The sequence below is a fragment of the Cloeon dipterum genome, chromosome 4 (assembly GCF_949628265.1).
Source record: "Cloeon dipterum chromosome 4, ieCloDipt1.1, whole genome shotgun sequence".
NCBI classification, from domain to species: Eukaryota; Metazoa; Arthropoda; class Insecta; order Ephemeroptera; family Baetidae; genus Cloeon; species Cloeon dipterum.
Window position 1 is genome coordinate 17,965,441 of NC_088789.1, and position 23,675 is coordinate 17,989,115.

Here is a 23,675-nt window from a genome sequence, read left to right on the forward strand (position 1 = left end):
ATAGACTTTAACTTTTTTGCACCCTAACAATCCTAAAATTCAAACTTTTTTTGCTTCCACCTCACAGCGTAATGGATCTCAGTGTTTATCACCCTGAAATTACTTCAGTAAATCATGGTACATGAAGACGAGTCAAGCAGTATTCTAGCTTTCGCAACTCTGGGAAACAAAGATTTATTTTTTATTTGTTTATCAGACCCTCTACTCAGCACATAGCTATAAGCTAACCTGGTGCCAGTAACACCACCAAACGGATAATATGGGGCCCGCGAGTGACTGCAGTGGGGCTTTTAGGCCTACTCTGGCCATCTTTCCGCCTCCCCACACCGAAGTTTTTGACTGAAACCCCAGATATTCGTCCCTTCAAGCCTCTGGAAAGGCACAAAAACCATGAAATGCCGAATCGGTGACGGGGTGCCTCTCAGCCCGGTGAACTATTTGAGAATTTCAAGTATTTATATTTATACCTAAACACCTTTTGCCATTTAATTTAGTTTTTACACTTTTTTATTAATATGCCTTTCTCCGAAAGAAAACAGGGTTTCCACCAAATCTTAGCTTCTAAACATCAGATTTTCAATAACTGGACATTGTTTGACTCGTAATGATCTCCCCAAGATAGCTGAGGGTATGATAAACGCTACATTAGGTTTCGTAGTGAGGTGCAAATTAAAAAAAAAGTTGTAAAACGTTATGTTAAAAATGTCTGTTAACTCTCGCACCAACATTTATGGTAAATAGAACGAATCCATACATTTCTATTATCCTTGTAATTTTAATTTAATTTTTTATCTGAATTTTCATTTTACTCTTAATTAATTAATCAAATTAAAAAACAAAGTAGACATCCAAATTGCTGTGAAAACAATCTTGAATGAGTGTAAAGTCGAAAGCGAGGGAATTTAAAAAGGCTCTGTCACGGTAGCGTGTGACGAAATTCATTTCGGTAAGTTTTAACAACGAGGCTTCCGGTTTTTACGCGCTTAGCTATTATGAAACTGCATCTCAGGATATGCACGTGCATTTAATCTCGTGAGAAGAACAAGAGAGTGAAAGACAATTTTCCACGGCAATATAAAAATCTAATCGCGATTGCTGAGATTCCCGCGCGGCGCTCTCGCTCGGTTTTTATAAAAATAAATAACCGGCGCAATTATCATAATTACATATATGTGCGATTTTCTCAGCGAGCGGCAATGGACAAAGAAGAAATCGAGTGCAGTCAACCTTGCACTTGATCACCATACGTGTGCATAATCCCACTCATTTTTTGGTGAATTCAAAGGCGCCGAGTCACGCTTGCAGAGGAAGCTGCATGGAAGGAGCATCTCGCGAGAAAGAAAGTTCATCCCTGGTATATAAACAGCGGTGTGCAGCCGAGCCGAACACTTTTCTCGCGGCTACAACAACACTCGCTCCTAAACTCTTGCTTTTCATCGCTTTTCGGCAATAACACTCGCTCGTCGCGTGTCCCTATAATTGACGACTGCGCCGGCGAAAGCGAAAGCAGCTTGGTGAAAATGAAAAGACAGGTAGGAACATTTTTATTGCATTAATTTTTGCTGATTATGATTTTATAAGTTAACTGCGTGGTTCCAATTGATTTATAATTTTTCTTTTTGAAAAGATAGTAAGAAATCAATTTATTGAACGAAGAGTTGGGTAATGAGCACGAATTCTGAGATTTTTAGCGACAAATTTACAATCTTTTAAAAAATTTAAACTGCTAAAATCCGACTAAATAAGATAGCACAGTTATTTCCCTGAAAAACATATTTTTTGGCAGATTCTGAAATTCTATCGTAATTTACAAATTGAAATTTACCGCCATTTCCGGTTTTCTAGTTATGGACGTTCATTCTCGAATTTTGTTGACTTTCTGCGCTTGAGAGAGCTACTAGATTAAAAAAGTTTATTGTTCTAATTTTAAATTCAAGGGTTGTTATTTATAATATTTAGAACCAATTTTAGGTTGGTTGCATTCTAAGAGTTAAATGATTAAAGAGTTAATGATTAAAAAAACTAGAGTCAAAATAAAAAAGAATCCTCATTAGCTTAATTCAAATAAAACATTAAATTTAAATATCATTACATTAAATTTCGTGCCTCTTTTTTCATCAATTATGTTGATATTTGCATTTATATCTGGATATGGCAATTTATGGGGAAAACAGCCCTGCGGAACCATAATAAAGATAATTTTGTAACGAAATAAAGTAGTTAGTCCAATTTTGCATGTTTCTAATTAAAATTACTTTCTTTTTAAATCATATTAAACAATTAATTTGATGCTATTGTTTTTACTGGATTTAAAAATATTTCTTAGGTGCTCTTTTGGACACTTTTGGTGCTGTTGGCGGCACCGTCTCTTTCACGTCCGTTTGAGGAGGATGAGTACGTGGACGAGGACGAGCCGATGGACCCACCATCACCCTACCACCGTCCGCAGATGACAGCAAGCATTGCGAAAAAATCATCACCAGAACCGGCAGTGCTGTCCTACCCCACAGCGCTGGATGGAGCACAGGACGTTAAGCCGACCCAACCGTCGCTGATTCATCAGCCAAAGTTCAAGCTGGCCAGGCCGGTGTACGTAACGCCATCGACCGACACAGTCACCGAAAAACCCTCTTTCACCCCGGAGGAGATTCCACTGACCAAGACCGTGAGGACCACAAATAAATTTTCAGTGGTTGTTCCGAAGAAGGAGCAACAGCCTGCTCCTGCCGTCAGGCCGATTGTGAAAAAGCCTGTCGCACGCCCTGCTATCAAGGACAAGAAGATCAGGCCGTCGCAGTCGGTGGTGAGCGCCAAGTATGCACACCACCCGTCACACACGCACGCCACCTTCCCGCACTTCTTGCCGACGGTGCAGCCTACGTACCAGATGATCCCCGCCGCGCAGCAGGAGTACAACATCGCCACCATAGGCGCCGTCAGCGGGGGCTCCGTCGACGAAGACCACAACGATGACCACCATCCCTTCTCCGCGGGATACGGACATCAGGTAAATAGCTAATCATTTTTTCTAAATTAAACTTATACTTTTGGAGAAAAACATGTTCTATTATCCCTGTTTAATGAATAGCATATTATAAATTAATAAATAAAGTTCTAATGCCATAAATTACAGGTAAAAATATTTAAATAATACATATTTTTAAATTAAGGTTGGACGTTTTAAGTAAAAATATTCTTATTATTATCAAGAATTAATATTAAATAGAATTCTCAGCCAGCCGTGCACCAGCCGGCAAATTTTGGGTCACTTGCGCATCCGCCAGCCGCCGTGAATCTGGCCAAGGTGCGCCAGCCGCACCAAACGCACCAGCCGCTGGTGAAAAGAAATGCAGGAATAAAAAATATGCAGGAATAAAAAAAATGCAGGAGAAAAAAATTTCTCCCGATCCTTCAGGCCGTCAGGAACTCCTGCCACCGGTGTGAAAATGGCCAACCACCATCACCGGGCAAAAAATTTGACTAACAATAAGTCGGTCCTGCCTGCCACCGCCTTAAATCTGGCTGATACATCTAATATAATATATATATATTACTTAGTATGTTTTAAATTAAATTTGGATACTCCCTGTTAAATAATTGATTTTCTACTTTTTATTTGCCTGCAAAAGATGCTGATGTATTTGTTATTTCAGAGTAATTGACTAATTGGTATTATTCACTATATTTTTTGTCTCCGAGTTGTTTTCTCGAAAATTAAATGTTTTTTTCGCTTGATTTCGATTTCTCTCATCGCGATTTATCCAACAGCGAGCGAATTATGAGCTTAGTTTCTCTTGTGATGAAATCAACAAGATATTCATAAGGGAGACAAGCTCACTGATTGATTAGCTTGCTAATATTGCAGCCGATCTTCCCAAAAATTTAAACCACAATTTAGGATGATTTTAGGACTTCCACATTTTCAGGGAATATTATAATTAAAGGTAAATTCTTTACACAGCAGAGAATTTATAACAACTACAATGATAAGTTATAAAATGTAAAGTCGTTGTAAATTTTCCTAACTCTCAGCTCGTAAAAAAGTCTTCTTCTCCAAGTCGTAACAATTATTACCCTCGCTAAGAGCCGCGCAATTCAAGTCAGCAGAAATAATGAATGTACTCATAAATATAATTTCGCTTCTTGCCGAGCAGCTTGGGCTTTTCTTTCTTTTAATAGCTCATTACAAACGGCAGTTATGCATGCTCCAGTTGCTCCCCCGGCGAGGAGAACAAAAGTTTTGCATGATGAGCGGAAAGTCAATTTTTCCTGTGCGACGCCGGCAATTTCGACTTTTATCTCTTTAATTATTAGTAATTGCGAGAGCTTTTTGATCTTCGTGACTGTAAGCATGAGGCATTGTTGAATTGAATTAATGCTCGTGGTTTTGAACAAAGCTCTTCCTTTTCGCTTTTCATCATGAATGCAATTACATGCAAATCTTTTTGATCCACTGTCTTCCGTCGAGTGATTGGCTAGCGTAAAAATTCAGAGAAACAATAATTTTCAAAGTTTAACTCTACCTTCCAACCCCAAATTGCTACATTTCAACTCACTGGAAAAAACTTGTAAAAAGCTGAAATTTTGTGATATTCTCAAATTGAATTGTAATGTTTTTTCAATCTAGTATAACATACATATAGTAATGACCTCATGCCATCCTCCGACCCGTGATATTTCATAAAAATGCTATTTTTTAAAGTCAAACATATTAATAACTTATAGCTTAAAATGCTGGCTGAATCAAATAATGTAGCTAAAGCTAATATTGTGTTATGACACAAATAACTTTGGGTACGAGAACAGTTTGCTTACTTGGTAAAAATTAGAGCTAAGCTATTTGATCAAAATTTAAAAATAAATGAAAATTAAAAATATAGTTAATATGTTATCCGCATAAAAATTAATCTGTTAAAATGTTTAATTTAAATTTAAATTTGATTTTTTAGAACAATTATTTTAAGAAACCAAACGTGAAAAAATAGCAAATAAATACTAAGTTTTTATACGTTTTTAAAATGTTATAATCCTAACAAAAAATCATAATTATCAACTTGTTCCAGGAAGAGCATGGAGATTCAGACGCCAAGTACGAGTTCATGTACCGCGTGCAGGGTGACAACAAGTATTACGGCAAAGAACAGGACGATTCGCACGGCGAGCCGAGTGACTTTGGCCACTCGGAGGCGCGTGAGGGCGGCCGCACGTGGGGACGCTACTACGTGAAGCTGCCGGACGGCCGCGTGCAGACGGTGCGCTACTGGGCCGACCACACGGGCTACCACGCCGAGGTGCTGTTCCAGGGCGAGGCGCAGCACCCTGCTGCTGACGAGCCGCAGTACGCCAACCACGCCAACCACGCCAGTCCGTCCGTGGCGGAGGTGCAGCCCGAGTCTGTCTTCAATTCGCAGCCGGCCTACGTCCCTACGCACGCGTACTACGCCGCCGACGCCAGCGAGCCAGTCGCGGTGAAAACTCACCGAGTGTGATTAATATTAAAGACAATGGGTGTGAGTGACGAGTGCTGTGTGTTAAAGGACAATGGGTGCGTGACATCAGATTGTTGTCGCGCTGCCGGAGCCGAAAAATGAATGAATCCTATTTTTTTGTCAATGCGGTGACATGATCTGCTTTCCTGCTGCTCACGTCATGTTATTTATTTTGTGCAGAGAGTTTATATATGTTAAATAAACACACCAAGTTTCTCTACAAAACAAACACGATTTTCAGGCTCTGAAATGCATTTCACTGCGTGCACATATACATAAATATTATGTGAATTTCCGTAAAAATATTGCTAAACGTTGCAATAAAATTAAAACCATATATTGAGAAAATTGTGAGAATTTAATTTAAAATTGAAAGATAATTTTCCTTTTAATGTATTGTTGATTATGCTTTTAGAGGCACGCGTATTTTTAACAACATATATATGCTAATTTTTATTTTTGAAATTTGCAATGAAACTTTCGGAGAATTCGGAGCAGAAATTAAGAAATCCACTTTTGAAGAAAAGAATTCTTTAAGAAAGAAATGAAGTAATTGTCATGGCATAATGCTTGATAAAATTCATTTTTAATAAAACAAAATATTTTAATTCTATTTTTAAATCAAGCTTAAATAGGGATATAAATATATTTAAATATTTTGCTCGATAAAAAGCTTATAATTGATCTAGGATTAAATGTGTATTTTTTAAAAATTAAATACAATCTTCTCGTCAGCCATCAAGTTCGTTTAAAATTTAGTAATAAAAATGCTGGGAGTATATATATTTATTTGATAAATTTCAAATTCCCCTTTTATTTGATTTATTGTAGTAGAAGTATTGCTTTGCAATTTTTTAGAATGATTTGGTTGACTATAAGGATAGCCGATTTTCGAAGAGCCACAGGTTTGTTATCGGTCGTCTTGGGGAGGAGGACGACCTGGATGTTGGACAGGATACCTCCCTGGTAGATAGTCACTCCGGAGAGCAGATTAAATTGTTTAGCCCCTCGTCGTTGCTCATAGACCTCGAGATGTGCTGAGTAGAGGTTCTAAAAAATATAACAACATAATGCTTATTCTTTCATTTTCATTTTTTAAAGATGAGCGATTTTTGATAGATAAAGTGTATTAAAATACTTTTTAACACTCTTTAATGCCACCAAAATGAACAAAGCGTGAATTTATCCATATGGGGATGTTGTGTGAATTATTTAAAAATTTGCAAAAGTAATAGTGCTAGAATTTCACACAAATAGAGATAACAACAGTCTAAATATTTTTTAACAAGAACAAGGACAGTTCTGTATATTTTTCAACAGGTCTAAAAGTAGCAAGAAAACGTTACATAAATAGACTTTTTGATGAAAAATGTCTTGACTGAAAAACTAAGAAACTATTTCCGAAAAAAAATGAAACCGAGCTAATCATTTCCGAACTCGAAACAAAAATATACACTGATTGTATACATCATGATTTGTTTAAAAATTAACTAAACATTTTACTTCTGATTGTTGAGAAATTTATTATAAACTTAAATTTTGTAAAAGAATATACTGGCAATCACTGAAAAATTCCCTAAACTATTTTAATAATAAAAATATTGATTTTAAGTGAAGTGATCCATTCAAAAATGAAAATGCAATGTTTTTTTAACTGGTAGCAAAAGGGAAATATACATATTTTTAGTTTTTTTTTTCAGTTTAGAGCTTCAAGTATTTAGCATTAAATCAGTTTAGAGGTCTCAGCCAGCCGCCGATTAAAAGGGTTTAAAAAATCAAATAGAGCCGGAAAAAATTACTTTCGGTCCTTCGGGCCGCTAAGTACTATCACACTTCATGTTTAAATTTTGTCAGCCACCGGTAAAAATACCCGGTCGCCGCCGGCTGTAATGCCTAAAATTCGTCTGCAGCAGGTTCAGCCAACCGCCGCCTAAATTTTCGCGGTTGAGTTTAATGAATCTCATTTACTATAATCGCAGGGATTAATTTGACGGTCCAAGCGGCATGGAATGTCATTTAAACGCCAAAACACAAACAAGCAAATCTTCATCTCTAATCTTAATCTCACACTCTTCATCCGTTTTAGTCGTTAAACTGCGCGTGTCGAGCACGCATTTCGCGATTCGGGAGAAGTGCACATCACCGTCGCTCGGGCGTGTTTTCACCAATTCCGTGAAGAGCTAGGCGGCGCAATTAATTATAAAACAGGTTTGCATTCTCTCTGAGGGAATAGACACTGCCGCTGATACAGTTTAGAGTAGATGGATAGACAGTTAATTTTGGCAAAATAAAAAATTGCAGCCATTTACTTTTACGATGACCTGCAAAAAATACATTCATAAAAAGTTAAGTTTTTAATTAATTGTTTCCCTGTGGCGTATAACATGTAACCGTAATTGTTTCCTGTGATAGTAAATTTGCCATTTCAACTAATAAATGAGTAGGGCTGTGAATTTTAGACGTTTTTCCGGGACTTATGCGACTATTGTTGGACAGTTTTTTCCCTATTAATGAGATGGTTTTAGAGGGTTTTTTAATGTTCTTTTAATAGCCTTAGTAAATGCGTTTTTATCTCAATGTGTAACATTTTTACTGAAAAATTATATGTGTTTGTTCATATGATGAGACATTCGTCATTTCTACGGAAAATTTTATCATATGCACATTAAACATTAGCAAAATATGTACCGAAAAACATTTAATCACAAAAATTTTGTTATTTATATTAATTCTCATCTAAAATAATAAGTTAAAAAGAGATTGTGAATTTTCTTTCTCTTTCTAGAATTGACAGAACAATTTGTGTAATCATTCCTAAGCCACATACATACTTTGTTTTTATAGGCTACTCTGGAATTTTAATTGATTCAGTAATTTTCAAATAAGATTGATCAGGAAAATGCTATAAAATAATAAGTAACGATCATCGCCATTTTTTGTAATGGGCAACGAAAAGGAGTGGATAGGAATAGTTATAATTTAATTACAAAATGAAATATAATATTTTTTTAAATCATAGTTCGTAAGTTAGTTTCAATCAGATCCTTTTAATCCTTTTTTTAAAGAAAGTCATAAAGTTTTACAAGTTTTGCCGAATCGCATCCGGGTCAATCGAATAACGCGGACGAAGGGGAAATTTCAATTTATATAAATGATAAGGAATCTGCGATGCTCGAATTTAACGCGCGATATAATAAAATACTCCAAGTAATTAAGTTGAACGATACTTTACAACCCGAAGTGAAATGCGCACCTTTAATTATGTTGCACCTTAGTTTCACCGTGCGCAGGGAGGGTGGGCGTGCTTTTAGCGCCAAACGAGTTCCTTCCTTTTTTGCCTATCCTTAATAAGCGTGCGTTCATCACTCGCTCTCCGATGAAAGGGAAATGCGAGCAGATTTTATCCTCTATGTAGAGAGTAGTTTGACTTGTTTTCGGCTTTTATCACACACACAAAACCGTCAGTACCCGCAGCAACTGCCGTGCAAAATCTTTCTCGATCGTCTCTCCCGTGATCGTATAATTTATTCATGCAGGAAAAATCGAAAGTTCATAGCAGTTAATAAACAGTTAATTACGCGCGTTAGCCAACAAATTTTGTTATGTTTTTTTTTTTTTTTTTGGAGACAACTAGAAAAGTAAAGAATTTTATTATTTTATCATTTCATAACAAAAGGAGATGAAAATTAAATCATGATGGAGAGTTAGCATCCCCCAAAAACCATTTGGGGAGGTCATGACGAGTTCAAAAGAGCAATTCTGATGCTTGACACATATTTTACATCGATGATATTTACAAAAATAAAATTTATCTTATTTTAAATTTTGGAATATTTGAAACTGAAAACAAATATCATTCTGAAATTTCCACAAGTTCACCTTGCCTTGGGACTTTTTTATTGTGGCTTCATTTTTTTAATGCGTTATATGTTAAAATTAAAATAAGCAATAAAAATTATTTCAAAGTGTTATAATTTAAAGTTTCAAATGAAAGTTAATAAATTTCTCTTAAGTAAAATTGAATTTGAAAGTTTGCTACCGTTTTCTAAAAAAGCATATCTAAGAAGATCTGTGACTGGAATTTAGAAAGACAATGCGGCGTTTTATTTTCTACTATGATTTGAAGTTTCTAAAACAGAATTACACGGTACATTATTTTCAGCTATAAAACTGAGCAAAACGGTACACAATTGCCAAAAAAGAGAAAATTCGCTTATTTTAAGAGGGCAGTAAAAAGTGATTTTGCGTCACAGACGGGGAGACGAACGCGTGCAGATCGGCTCATCAGCTCGCTGCTCGTTCCTCCACCACCTGCAGCTGATGATCCTCTAATTGCGCGGGCCACCACACGTGTGGCTCACTCGACGGCCAGCAGCTCCGCCGGAATCATCTGCGCTCACGTCCGAATTTCCTCCGAGCCTTCGCCATGAAAGTGTATCAGGTGATTATCCTCTCGTTTTACAACTATGCTTTCGGTGTTTTTGGCAATTCTTAATTGCTCTAATATATTCTGCTTCCGCTCGAGGCTGAGAAAATTATAATTTTACTGCTTGAGTGATTTATTTTGCTCTTGAGCACGCGACTAAATCATGATTTTGGCATGTTTTGAAAATTCTACAACAATTAATATTACTTCAATTCGATTTGTCCTGTTTTTAACGTGAATTATTTAATTATTTAGAGTTCATAATCAAGTGAGAAATTTGTTTGGATGCAATACGAGAGTTGTAGAAAAGAAAGTTTTTTGTCGATTCATCTCCCAGGGCGTTGTTTTTGTTCTTATGTTTGCTTATCATTGATTCCAAACCAATATTGTTAAAAAAGAGAGAGTTATTACCACGAGTGTAAAACTGCTCAGGCGGATAGTCTCTATAAATTCCTCGCAAGGGACAAAATTCAATTTTTGATATATTTTATCTAATTTTATTTGAGCAATACCACTAAAATATTCAGGTTAATAATGATTTAAAACTAAGATCTGTTAATGATTTTAAATATTTTATTGACCATAATATCAGTACTGTTGATAAATGATTTTATTTCGAATTTTTATATTTGATTTTACGGCGAAAAAAAAATCAACACAAAAACCACAATAGAAAACAAAATTAATTTTTTACCTCACTTATTTTCAGAGCTTTTCTCTTCTGCTCGCGCTAGCTGCAACTTTATTGGAGATTGCCTTGGCACAACACAGTCCAAGAAATGTTCAACAGAGAAGTCGCCTTCATTCCCCAGGAAGGAACAAGAAGGTAAAAACGCAGTTCAATATGCCTTAATTAACATTCGGGAAAATTAATTAATTTCTCTGTTTTAATTTTGGTATTTTATAATTTACAAAAAAATAATTAAGTGAAAAGGGCAACATATGCTGTAAATTATTATCACGGGTTACTCTTGCAATTCATTAATTTACGCATCATCTGTTCAAATTGCAATTTCATGCTCTGGTCAGTGGTTTTATTTGGGACAAACAGAATCGGTAATTATTGCCGTACGTGTTAGTGGAAAGAAGGTCGACTGCAATAGGATTTCATGATTAAATAATTTAAATTTAAAGTCGAGTTGCGTAACTAGGTTAACTTTGCTAATTGGATTTTAGGATATTTTGGAAAGTTCAAGTGCAAATTTGTTTCAGGTGAAGCGACACAACTTGCAGAGACCAGTGAAACCTGTTTATCATTCACCACCGATAAACGCATTCTCCCTGAAAGACCTGCACAAGGACGAGTGAGTTAAAATTTTCAGGAAGAAAGCTAGTTTCGCCACTTTCATTTGTTGATCTCTTTATTTTATGTAATTTAAAGGAGATCATGTCTGTATTCGTCCTTTTAAAGGGAGCGGTGATGAGGTAAACAGCCGTCTCTGATCAAGTGTGAAACCATTTAGAAGCTCCTTTCATTTTCTCCTGAATTATTTAATCTAGCCATAAAAATTTCCTTTCGCGTCCTCTCATTTTATAGGCTAATTCTCTTTCACCGCGCTTTTAAACTGGACAGTGCATAATCACGCACGCTGACGCAGCACATATGATTTGCATCTCAGAAAAATACGCACGCACAAAAGAATTTCACTGTGTCAACACTAACACAGCATCAGGAAAGGAAGATTTCTCTGAGGTGCAAACCGCATCTCACTCGAATTTATCATAATTAGTCCGACTTTAATTCGCACGTCCCACTTTCGCACCATATTGAGCTGATATATCCGAAATTATAGAGTTGAAACATTTCACGCTCTAACGATTCTCCCAGCAGCATTTCTCCGCATTCTTCGAGTTAATCTAGATTGAATTTTCCGTGTAATACGCACGCTTAAATTTTACTAAGAAATTAGCAGCTTTCCACGGCTGCATTCGTGCTAAATGTTAATTAATTTTGTCTTTTAATTTGTCACTTGGTATGTCAAGCAGAGAATAAAGTGTGTGGTTAAAAAAACGGAAATCTTGCTTTCGATCCAATTAACTCTGTGTTGCTGCGAGTGAACTTCAGGAACAAATATTCCAGTGCAAAATCTCTCTCGCTCTCCTTGGTGATTTATCCGCACTTTCCCACGCACTTAATTAAAATTGCAAACAACTTTCCTGTGTACTTCACAGCTTCTTTAATGAACTTCTGAAACTATAGAAACTATAATCACTCTCTGGGAGTTCTTTATCTGGTTCTTAATCGTGTTTAAGGTGTAAGAGTGGTACTATTAAGAACTCCTTTTTCTTTAACAGGTTATAATTAAATACATTATATTCTTGTAATTGTATAATTATTTCATAAAACATATTTTAATTATACGGAGGCGTGGATGTAGCGAACCAAAAATAAAAATAACATGCATTATATTCATTGGTCTATTTGCTATCTTTTCAATCAATTCTACAGAACTCGCACTAAAAAGCACCACCATTCTTTCAGGGAGGAAGAAGTTTTCCCACCTGCACCCATTCGCTCATCCACTCACGGCACTCGCTTCTCCGGTTTCTCCAAACCTCTTCTCTCAGCGGACGGCTCGGACGAAGCAAAATACTTCGCCTCGCTCAACAACCAGTTTTCAGCCCCTAATTTCGGCTCGGAATATTTCAGCCCGAGCCCGAGCCTGTTCAAGCAGGGAAAACCAGCCTCCGTGTCGCGTCCACCAAAGAAGGGATCGAGCTTTGGGCTTTACGGACCCGACTTCGGCAGCATCACCGACCTCTACGACGACAAGGACGCCGTCAACGATGGACTTGAATCGTTTGCTGGAAGTTTCAAGAAACCTTACCATACTTTCGAGATCGCAGAAACGCCCAAGTTGCTCAAACCAACCTACGCGTCCGTCAAGCCGGCCAACATTCAACACGTGGCCAGCAGTGGACACGGATTCCCTAGCAACTTTTACTCTGGAGGAGATGATGAGGTAAAATTACTTTAAAAATGCTTTCCCTTTTTGAAAATAATGTTTAAGTATGTCACTGGTTGTAGGACAAATTGGTATAGGGTAAAGCACATGTAACGCCATTCAAACCAGGATAATTAATTATTTTCCAGTAAATTACGTCATAACGGTTATTTGTATAATATATAAATTTAATTCATTTCTACTGGACGATTTTGGACCTCAATGTCTCATCTCCACGCTGTGCGATTGACCCAGTTAAAGGGTTTTGGAAGTGCTTAACGTTCTACTCCCAAATTGCTACATTTCCAATCACTTTGCAACTGAAATATGTATTCTGTTGCATTTTTAGTTTTTTGTTTTGTTAGGTTTTAATTAAAATGCTAACCTCGTGAGTGTAGGGGACCTGATTTAGATTATGTTTGTTCACAAATGCAATTAAAAAACAATGCATATGAATTCTGTAAAAACGAAAAAATATATTCGGAAAGTTTAGTTGAAACTAGGGAAAAAGTTAATCTCACTCATTTAATTTACTTTTTGTCATTTGAGAATTACCTGCCTTAAGAAGAAATATAATTTTTTTAATAATTACACCTCTTCTTTAAATTAATTTTAAATTTCTGTTGTCACAGAGCTACAATCACAAAGATGCGCACTACAACTTCGGCTACGAAGTCTCGAACCCTGGCAAGCACAGCTACGATCCTCAGGTATTCGGTCACGGCGAGCAGAGGGACGGCGACACTACCAAGGGCCGGTACCACGTGCTGCTACCTGACGGCCGGCACCAGAACGTCGCCTATACCGCCGATCACTCTGGCTACCACGCGCAGGTTTCTTACACCTCGCGGAACGGCCGGTGAAAATAGGCTGCTTTTATTGTGAAGAAAGAGTTTGAAAGACTGCAATTCTTCATCTCTATTTATTAGGTTAAGTTGTGGTCTCAACCTCCCTTGGAATGCATTTAAATTTTCATTTCCAATGAAATTGTTTGTTTAATTTGTAGAGGCTATTTTCAGCTGTTTATTTGCTCATGAGTTACAATGTGTTTGGAATTTTAGTGTAAATATTTAGAACTAGAATAAACGTTTTGTAACTGAAGATGTGTTACTAATTAAAAACATGCAAATATCTTTGGTCTAAGTTTCAAATCTTCAGTCGCTGTGGTGTTTTTTTTTTAAGAAATATATTTATTTTTTAAGAAATCACTACAGGGACGTGCAAATGAGCACGGGTCATGAGTTAAATGTTATATTTTTTTGTAAATTGAAAATTTTTGCAAAACCAGTTCATCGTTAATTAAAACAGGATTTTAGTAAAACAAAATTTCAAAAGAAGTGAAGTTTGTAGAGTTTCCGCACTTTCGGACGCGTGCAACGCGTTTTTTCAATTCATTTTTAATAAAAAATGCGGCAATTTTTTTTTAAACCAGTCATTTATCCCATGGTTAACTCGTTGAGAAGCAAACATATTATTCGTTGATGGCACACTTTGCAAAAATATATCAATTGTTTACCGTTTACAACCCGAATTATCTCTATAAACTCGATTATTGAAAAGCTTTTATTTGTGCTGAAAATTATCCAATTCAAATTAATCGATTATTCTTGCACCCCCAGGAACAAAGAATTTGATTTAAAATTATGATTCTCAATCATGTGGAAATAACTTCAATTAACTAGGTCCTCTTGAGTCGGCTTGTTTACTTTTTATGATCAAAACTCCCTGCTGATTGGCTGAATGATCGTGGTCTGGTGTCTGGTAATAAAGGCGCCACGGCTCCGCTCGGCACTCTTCTAATAAAAGCACACCAGGAGCAGCGCAGACTTTGTATTCGCGTCAGTGAGTCAGTCAGTAGTCAATTCATTAGTAAATTTGGCGGCTTGGAAAACAACGCCCTCGCAGCCTTCTCTGTTCGAACCTCTTCTCGCAGTCCGCAAAATGACGTCAACGAGTACGATCATCTTCGTTTTATTCGCGCTTCAATTTGCAAATGGGCAAAATTGCCCTCCCGAAGAGCCGCGGCTCAAACTGCGAAAGGAGCAGGTTAAAGAGCCCATAAATGGAACTGGTATTATATACAAAGGAAGAGTCTTCGAGGAAGGAGAATTTTCTGAGAGCAAAGGGTTTTTCTTTATTTGCAAGTGTGACGTCATCCCCTGCATAAAAACTTGCACTGATCTTGGTGAGTTATGTTTTAATTTAAATCAATTCCATAAATGCATAAATAATCATCAATTTTATTAAATTGTACAATTTATTTTTTTCGTGGTCAATTTAGAGTGTTTGATAAAATTTTACAATACTCCAAAGGAATTGAGTTGACGCCGTTAAAATTTACACTTTGCTAGAGATGTCTAATAAATTCCAACCTGCGATAATATCTGGAATAGTGATCGCATCTCAATAAACTTTACATTTTTTTAAATCTGCTCAGCGAAACGAATCGAATGCTGTGCAATTTTCATACTTTACAATGGTTCAAGATTTTTCCAAAATTTTCCAGCAGAAAAATGCTCTGGAAAAAACGCTCGCAGGAAATGTAACGGCTTGTAATAGAGTTATAATGTTGTCTAAGATTTTTTCCATGTAATTAGGCTTCATTTTGGCAATTTCAATTTTATAAGTGAATTTTTAAAATAGATTTTCCGGGAAATATTTCCCAAATATTTTGAAATTTGTAAATATCATTCGATTTACGAATATTTCGATATTTTTGCTCTAGCACTGATAAAGACACTAATTTGACCAATTAATTTTTCTTTGTTATTTTAAATTATTATTATCATCTTTGATTTACAGAAAAAGGAGAATTTTTTGCGCCGAAAGAAGGTTTCGAAATTGACGTAGAGCTGGAAGATGGTACATCAAAGAGAGTGGATTTTTACAAGCACTTCTACGCTTACAGCGAAACACGCGATTGCACTTTGTTTACGCTGCATGAGAGTGGCTACAAAATATTATCCAATGGAAGCTTCTTAATCGAATCAGTTTTGTTGGATAATTCAGAATTCTGCATTGCAATGGAAAAGGTCCAACTATTAACATTACAATTTCTTAGTGTATATAAATGATGCTTGATTTTTATTTTTAGACTGGAGAGCTGAGCATAAAAATGTGCGAAGAAGACCTGGATCAGGAAGAAATTGATATTTTCTACGAGACGGTTGAAAATTACAAAACTTTTTCCATCGAGATTTCTGTGTCCGCCTGTTTCCTCCTTCTGGCCCTCATCGCGATTTTGGTCTCGAGTGAGAGACAAACTATGCTTGGAATTCTTTCAATTTGCTTCTGCACCACTCTGATAATATTCTACTTGATTTCTGCAATCGTTATGTATTATATCGCCGAAGAATCAGATGAGGATAGCCGATGCACGTCAATAGGTAATCAATTTAAAAACGGTCAAAATATGAATTAAATTCTAATATTATTTCAGCTTTCCTTTTGTTGATCGTTGGGTTGAGCCCGTACTGCTGGCTAACCTCGATGTGTTTGGAGTATTATTTAGCAGAGAGGTCAGTGAAGTCAATAGACCTTGCAATGTGATAGCTGAAATTTATTTGCAGAGACAGAAAGGTTGTCCGACTTATTGGATTTGCTATTTTCTCGACAATTGTGCCATGCGGATTTTATTTAATTGCATTTGCTGTTGAATGGATGGACCACGAATTTTTGGAAAACTGCAACTTTCACGGTAAATTCCATTCACAAAAATGCATAGAACAAAAATTAATTCTGAGATTTTTGAAGATATTCCGCTGCTTACTCAATTCCTTGACTGGCCAAGTGGTGTAATTTGCCTCGCTAACTTTCCTATTCTTGCATTTACAATTTACAAGCAAAGACTGGTTGCAAAATGGTGAGAATTATATGTTTAGTAATTTTCTTTGATTTTAGACTGATCTTTTTTTCTTCAGGGTTGTAGTCAACGTTTTGCTTACGATTTTGATGATAATTCCTCCTTTGACGCACCTGTTCTCAACGTGGATCACAGAAATTTCTTCTTCGACCAAAGTTTTCGTGTTTCACTTTAATTGTTTGAGCGGAATTTTTGTCTTTGTTATAATCTTTTTCTTGCTTTTGCCGCAGGGATGCTGTTCTAAACATGGCGTGTACCGAACACAACAACAAAGTCAATGAATTTTTTATTTTATATAGTTTTAACTGTCAGAAATATAAAGACCCCATTAATGAATCTAGTTAAAGGGGTAAATATATACAATTTTTGCATTTTTAGCCCAGCATGTGGTTCTTGCACTCTAATATTTGTGTAATTATGCAATAACTCATCTTTAGCGAGGGAAAATCAAATCAGATTTTGCCAAATGCTTTTAAAACGGTTTTTGTCAGTATTTATTTCGCTTGATTTAGATTTCTCCCATGCGATCTAACCAAGAGTGTGCGAATTAGGTGGTAAAACTCCCTAACCTGTGAAATAAATCGCGATTCTTTAATTGTGAGACAGTGCTCACCGATTGATTCTACCTTTCAGTCGATTTTCTCACAAATTAAACGGCAAACTGTCTAATTTATTACTTTCACACATTTGAAATAAAACAAAAGTTGCAATTAATGGAATGATTTTTTACACTCAATTTCCTACACGGATTCTCCAATTTTTTTTTAGAAATTTTAAAAATAACTCAAGAAAATTAAAATAAACCACAGCTCAATGATCTTCAATTAACAGATTCATATTCCTGCTTCTTTTAACCAAAACAAAACTTGCTAATGATTGGCTGTCTGTGCGTGGTCTAGTTAAATTCCCGCTTCTAAATTTTGTCGGCTCGAAAAACAAACCATCGCCACCGCAGCTTTCTCTCTCGAAACTTCTAGCAGTGTGCAAAATGTCACCAAGAAGCAGGATCCTTTTAATTTGCACTACATTTTTATTTACGTTTCAATTTTCGTGTTGCCAAAATTTCCAGACTGAAGAGCCACAGCTAAATCTGCCAAAAAAAGGAGTAAGTTATGGAGTAAATTTTTAAATACTTTTAAATGCTGCAGTCATCTCGCATTGCATTGCCAGTCAGAAACTCTTGATGAAAGCTGCACGCCAATTGGTAAATTTCCACCTGAAAAAAAAAACAAATCAAAAGTGAAATTTCACCACATATTTTAGCATCCATTATGTTGATTGCTGGACTGATTGTTGGCTAACGTCGATGTGATTGGAGTTTTATTTAACAGGCAGGAAAGATAGTTTTAAAAGCATTTAAAACACTCAAATTATTTTTTGTAGTGATAAGAAGATTTTACGATTTATTGGATTGGCCATATTCTCGACCCTTGTGCCAAGAGGATAATACTTGCTTGCATTTTATCTTCAACACGAATGTTCGGAAGATATATACATGTGGTAATATTTAATTCGTACAATCCCAACATTTTGTAAATAAATCTAAATTACTTGCAGATATTGCGCTGATAAGTTCCAAGCTGCATTGGCTGAGTGGTGCGATGTTAGACGTGTCAAAATATTTTAAAATCAGCATTAAAGTTAATTTTGATTAATGTTAATAGAAATCCTCGCACACTGCGTGATTAACTGCCCAAGTTGTTCAAGACTAGGTGTCCGAAACTGTCCGAACATGCTAGTTTAGAGAGACGCCGCTTGATGGCGTGATTGCTTTGTATTTGATATTGAAGAAATGTAAGAGCTAGCAACTCTAACTTAATTTAAATGTCAACTTTCTAACTCACTTACAGTACGAAAAAACATTTTTTGGCGAAAATATATGATTTAAAATAAATTGACTTCACTTCACTTGTGATATTGTGGCATTTTCCGACATTATAAACCCTTAGCCTGTAAATACAGGTCATTAAAATGATCAATTAAATGGATATAAAGTTAAACACTCAGTAAGTTTCATTGCATATTAAATATGCATCATTTGTTAACAAAAACTGCATTGCAATTTGTTTTAGAACTTTATGCATTTTTATTAAAAAAAGAATTTATAAGTCAACAAGTTTTTGCCCCGAAAATAAATAACGCTAAACTGAAAACACAGCGATGATTTTTCCAATAGAATAAAATAATCAGTTCAATAACTCTTGCTATTAATAATCGAGAGCAGCTCTCAAATAATACGTCACATTGATCAACGATGGCTGTGTTGCTGTCCACCATAGAACTATTCCACGTCAGAAGAGTATTTTTAATGTTTTTAATGATCCCGGCATGCAAATACAGACGCATTCCAATTTATTTTAAGACATGCGTGTGCTATTAGTAGATGTTTCCGATCACTATTTTCGTGTCTCTCGTGCGTCAAAGTTGGATGAACGTGTGTCGCTCTGTGATCCTTAACTATTCGATCCAAAATCATTAAAAAAAAGGAAAAGTAAAAAAATTGTTAAGGAAAAGTCTAATTTATTTTACAAATTTAGCAGTCTTGAAATTGTTTAAAATATAATAATTTACAATGTGTAACCACTTGAACGACGCCTGACGGGCTCAGTATAATTTGTTAGATCTGCATTCCGTTGGAACTGTCAAGTCAAGAGCTTTCAGAATATGTGCAATTTGACCTGTTGAAAGCAATCAGGGTACTAAAGAAACACTATAGATTGAGGTCACACAGATTCATTTTCTCAGCTATTTTCTAAATTTAAAATACATTGGTGGATTTGTACAGGAAAATTGTGAGAAATCATTCTTATCTTAGCCTAAAATATTCTCCAAAAAATAGGAAAAAGCTAACATTATCCCAGGTTGCCATTTGAGAAATTTGGCAAAACCTAAAATTTAATTGTTATATAATGGATCCTGAATTTGATTACTTTGCATATAAGAGATTAATTATTCAAACCGACTGCTAATTTTAGTAAAAAAACATGTTCATTTCAATTGTTGCCTCAAACGGAAATCTTTAAAGTTGCACCTTGGACCAATCAGGCGCACCAAAAGAATGTAAACGGTTATTGCAAAGCATGGGCCAATTGGAGTTTGCTCCACTGATACAATTGCATGTATAGAAAATAAATAAAGGCTGCTCGCACGGGGCAAAAGTGTGAGGAGCGCAACACCTTGATTTCACCATTTAAGAAATGATTGCACGCGGAGGCGAGCAGCACGCCAAGTAGGGTGAGTAGCACCCGCTAATTGTACTCCCTCGCGCCTCGCTCTTGAATGTTGAACGTGGGCCAACGCGATCGTGAGCAAGAGGAAAGAGACTTCGAGACTTCTTGTACCCTTGACAGCACACACTACATTGTAATTGTAGTGCAAATATACGCAATAGTCGGGTCAGCATAACACCCGTGGAAAGTGACTCATAATTACGCAACTTCAACGTGGAAAATTCATTTTTAGTAAATTAGCTAAGCGTGGATGCTTGGCATCTGTTTATTTTCTTGTAAAAAACAAATTAAAACTGACATTAATTATCAAATTATGGTTTGAAATAATTTTTTCTGGGCTTTCAATTATGTTGAAGATAGTCATCGTGCAATTTTAAGGCTTTTAAAATTGTTTAAAACCATCAAAATTAACCATGTGAACTCTATTAAAATTTTAACTTTTTTCAAAATATTCGTTTTACGATTTTAGTACTACATTTGTTGGTAGTTTAATTTTTTATCTTTGTGGCATTTAAAATTTTAAAATCGGTTAAAAATGGATTTCAAACCATTTAGTCAATTTAATAGTTCTGTAGGGATACCCCCATCCCGTCAAACAATGACCACTCTGCAACACACAATTCACATAACAGACAAATCACATTGTTTGACGAGCATATATAAACCGACGCGACACAATTCAAGAGAGAGAATTCCTGCAGCAGCCTTGACGACCGGACCAACCCTGAGGACAATCTGGACGACGATCCTGTAAGACGTAAAGATCGCCATTGCAGCGAGACGATGTTGCTTCCGTCCACGATGTTGTCGATCGCACGCCTGGACAAGCGGTACCACACTTCGGATGCTACGCCACGCTTCACCGAAGTCCCTGACATACCCACTCGGACACGTCCCGAGTCTTTATTCCGTCTCATTCTCCGAGCCTCACCACTACATATATTATATTCAGCCACGCAGCCAAATCTACACATTTCCGATGTCGTCCTATTTCTAAAAGTTGCAGCCTACAACTACAACTTTAATAAAATTCTTAATATAGGAAACAACTGCGCATCTTAATTCTTTCCTATAGTTCAATGCAAAATTAACTCTGATTTTTAGAAATTTTCCGACCTTTTCTAAATATTTACTTGTCAAGCATTTCAACGATCATTCCGGAAAAATTATGATTTCGTCGAATTTAATAAATCACATTTAATTGAATAATTGATTTAAGACAGAAAATTTTTATCTTAATTTTATTATTTTTCATCTAAACATCGGTCTAAATTTTGACCTTCCAACAGGCGAAACAACAAGCTCCGACCACAGCTAATGCAATTAAAATTTTATAGGACAGAAGCGGCTAAATTGAAAATAGGACGAATCTCGAGCGTTTGAAAAGAGGTTTTGTTGACCACTGCATCGCAACCCTTGCATAACCACAGCGCTGGTCTGAAATTTATTGCTTTGACGGGCCAAATTTTTCTCCGCCCGCCAGTTTAACTTTGTTTACGACGCATTTTATAAATTCTACGACTCAGCAGTGTCTCAAAAATGTTATCTTTGACAATAAATCCTCTACAAATTCGAAGAAAATAATGCAATTCGAAGACAATTAAATATATTTTGCAGTTCATGCCAGCGTTACGCGAATGTTTGGAAGGCAAGAAGAGTGACTAGGCTGTCGTCTCCGCCTCTTTTCACTCGTAATAGTTTCTCCGCGCGGCTGCTGCATCCCGAAATAGCCCGCTTACGAAAACATTCTCACTCCATTATCGCGCGAGCTGCTGGGCTAAATCATTTCGACGCATAAGACGCTGCTCATCTGGAGTGGAATGCAGCAGCTGACCAAAAGGAGTTCAATCGGCATTGGATTGGATGACTCCCCGAAGGCGATTCGCGGAAAAGATGTTAATGCATCCGACGCCTCCAGCTCAATTGCTCCCGTTTCTATCTAAATTTAAATCTTTCCCTTCTGCGTCGCTGGTGGGAAAAATTTCACCTTGAGTCATTTTAACAAAAAAAAGAGAAGCTTTCATCGGTAAAACTTTAGCTGCATCCAAATAAAGAAAATTTGTTTCAGATTAGATTTTTCTTTCCTGAAGTTTTTAAAAATTTTGATTAAATTTGAAAATCAGCAATTTTTTCAATGGAAGCCAGCGATACCAAGATTATATTTAGCCCCCAAATTTTTGCAACGAAATTTACGTCTTCAGTGACGTGCTTGTATTTCGAAATTGCTGAAACTCAAGCATTTGAAAACACAAAATCGATAATCTGCAGTTGTTTACGTCATTTTGCGGTTTATTTTAGTGCAAATTTTATTTTTAGGTCCTGCGTATTGTTTACTTCTGGGAAACTACCATTCCACATTAAATTAAAATTAACCCCTGATTCGATCAAGCGGTTCAACGACCACTTGACACATACGTAAAACTCTATTTTGGATTTTTCGCTCGATTTCTTTCAACTGTTGACTCCGGCAAAGAGATTTATTACATGGGGATGGTCAAGCGTAGAAATTTTCGCATGACTTTCTGGGATCAAACGAAGCGGATGTTTACCATTTCATTTTTTTCGTAAATGCTGACAGACACGTCAGTTTGAAATTTAAATCAGGTGAAAACATAACAAAAGCGAGGTTGAAACTGTGTTTTGCTAAGCCAACGTGTTATTTTTAGGCCTGTTGCAAAATGAAAAGTAGTCGGTTTGAAACAAAAGCAGATATGTTGTTCGTCTTTTTGATTTTATTATAAGAGGCATAGAATGCAAAATTCTTGTTGCCATTATTATAACTTATTCTTGAATAAAAAACCGCAAACATCAATGCAAGAAAAATTTTACTTTGCCTAAAATATAATTTAATCCTCTATTTTAAATGACTTCCGTAGAGTCAATTTTTTAATATACGCTTGCTAATGCAAGTAATTTAAAATTTCCTTTATTTAAGAAATAAAATTTAGCTGTACGTTTCTAATTTAATCAAAACGAATTAAAAAAATTGATGTTTTAATTCTAAAATAGTGTCGAGCAATCAGAGTCTAAGGAATATAGTAATAAGTGTTGTGAAAGCTCTCTCTTGTCCTTTTCCAAAAGGCACTTTGCGTCTTTTAACGAGGCTATTATTCGGCCGCCCTTGACTTTGCGTCCAGCGCGGTGGCGGTGGTTCTGCGTATCATAGGGGGCTGTTGGATGGAGAAGGAAGGCGGCGAAGGTCGAGCGGTGGCTAGCGTCACAAAGGAACCATCCGCGGCGGCGGCCCACCCATTCAGCGGCGCCAAAAACGCGGCAACGCTGTGCCGCACGCTTTTTTGGCACGTAGCGCCGCCTTTTATGGACACTAGGGTCATGTTCCGTCCGCTGGCTGGCTCGCAAGTAGTGCACCACCCTCCGTCCGACCGACCGTCCGACGGACGACTCTCCGTCTGACCGAATTATTTTGCTCTTCACTCACTCAGTGGCGCGAACTAGTCACAAGGTCGGCAACGCACTCTTTTCTTTAAATACTGCTCTGACTCAATCGGCGCGACAATTACCAATCGATCGCTTGCCAAACGAAAACAACGCGCGCTTGGGAAAGGGATTATGGTGGATTACACTCGGAATAGACCGTGATTAAGCAGGCTGAAATGCCAATTTGCATGCTCTATTTCGCTTCGAATAGCCCCTTTACCTTTCCTTGAGTGACTTTTCTAGAATTATAGACAAATAGAATTCAACCATTTCCTCAATAAATGC

The 23,675-nt window shown here is 36.6% G+C and overlaps 3 protein-coding genes across 11 annotated transcripts; all 3 read left to right on the top strand.

The window, feature by feature from the left end:
• The first annotated feature begins 1,370 nt into the window (after positions 1-1,370).
• LOC135944020 (uncharacterized) lies at positions 1,371-5,718 on the top strand. Its single transcript, XM_065490699.1, has 3 exons — positions 1,371-1,532; positions 2,327-3,007; positions 5,064-5,718. The coding sequence occupies exons 1-3, from the start codon at positions 1,521-1,523 to the stop codon at positions 5,487-5,489; spliced, it is 1,119 nt and encodes a 372-aa protein (XP_065346771.1). The 5' UTR covers positions 1,371-1,520; the 3' UTR covers positions 5,490-5,718.
• A 4,053-nt stretch (positions 5,719-9,771) lies between these two features.
• On the top strand, positions 9,772-13,961 carry LOC135941643 (uncharacterized). 2 transcript variants are annotated; one of them, XM_065487235.1, is made up of 5 exons: positions 9,772-9,930; positions 10,625-10,741; positions 11,128-11,219; positions 12,398-12,878; positions 13,493-13,961. In XM_065487235.1, exons 1-5 carry the CDS (start codon positions 9,916-9,918, stop codon positions 13,721-13,723), a joined length of 936 nt encoding a protein of 311 aa, XP_065343307.1. In that variant the 5' UTR covers positions 9,772-9,915; the 3' UTR covers positions 13,724-13,961. The 2 variants fall into 2 exon arrangements, with proteins under 2 accessions (XP_065343307.1, XP_065343308.1); XM_065487236.1 differs by having other exon boundaries at positions 12,566-12,878.
• Positions 13,962-14,392: 431 nt separating this feature from the next.
• On the top strand, positions 14,393-18,722 carry LOC135941641 (uncharacterized). Of its 8 annotated transcripts, none has more exons than XM_065487233.1 (11): positions 14,393-15,045; positions 15,663-15,892; positions 15,955-16,246; positions 16,300-16,378; positions 16,430-16,557; positions 16,614-16,722; positions 16,781-17,071; positions 17,792-17,827; positions 17,893-17,926; positions 17,986-18,222; positions 18,280-18,722. In XM_065487233.1, exons 1-7 carry the CDS (start codon positions 14,802-14,804, stop codon positions 17,001-17,003), a joined length of 1,305 nt encoding a protein of 434 aa, XP_065343305.1. In that variant the 5' UTR covers positions 14,393-14,801; the 3' UTR covers positions 17,004-17,071; positions 17,792-17,827; positions 17,893-17,926; positions 17,986-18,222; positions 18,280-18,722. The 8 variants fall into 8 exon arrangements, with proteins under 8 accessions (XP_065343305.1, XP_065343304.1, XP_065343303.1 ...); XM_065487230.1 differs by having other exon boundaries at positions 14,395-15,045; positions 16,781-17,827; positions 17,986-18,053; positions 18,106-18,222; XM_065487232.1 differs by having other exon boundaries at positions 17,893-18,222.
• The last annotated feature ends 4,953 nt before the right edge of the window (positions 18,723-23,675 follow it).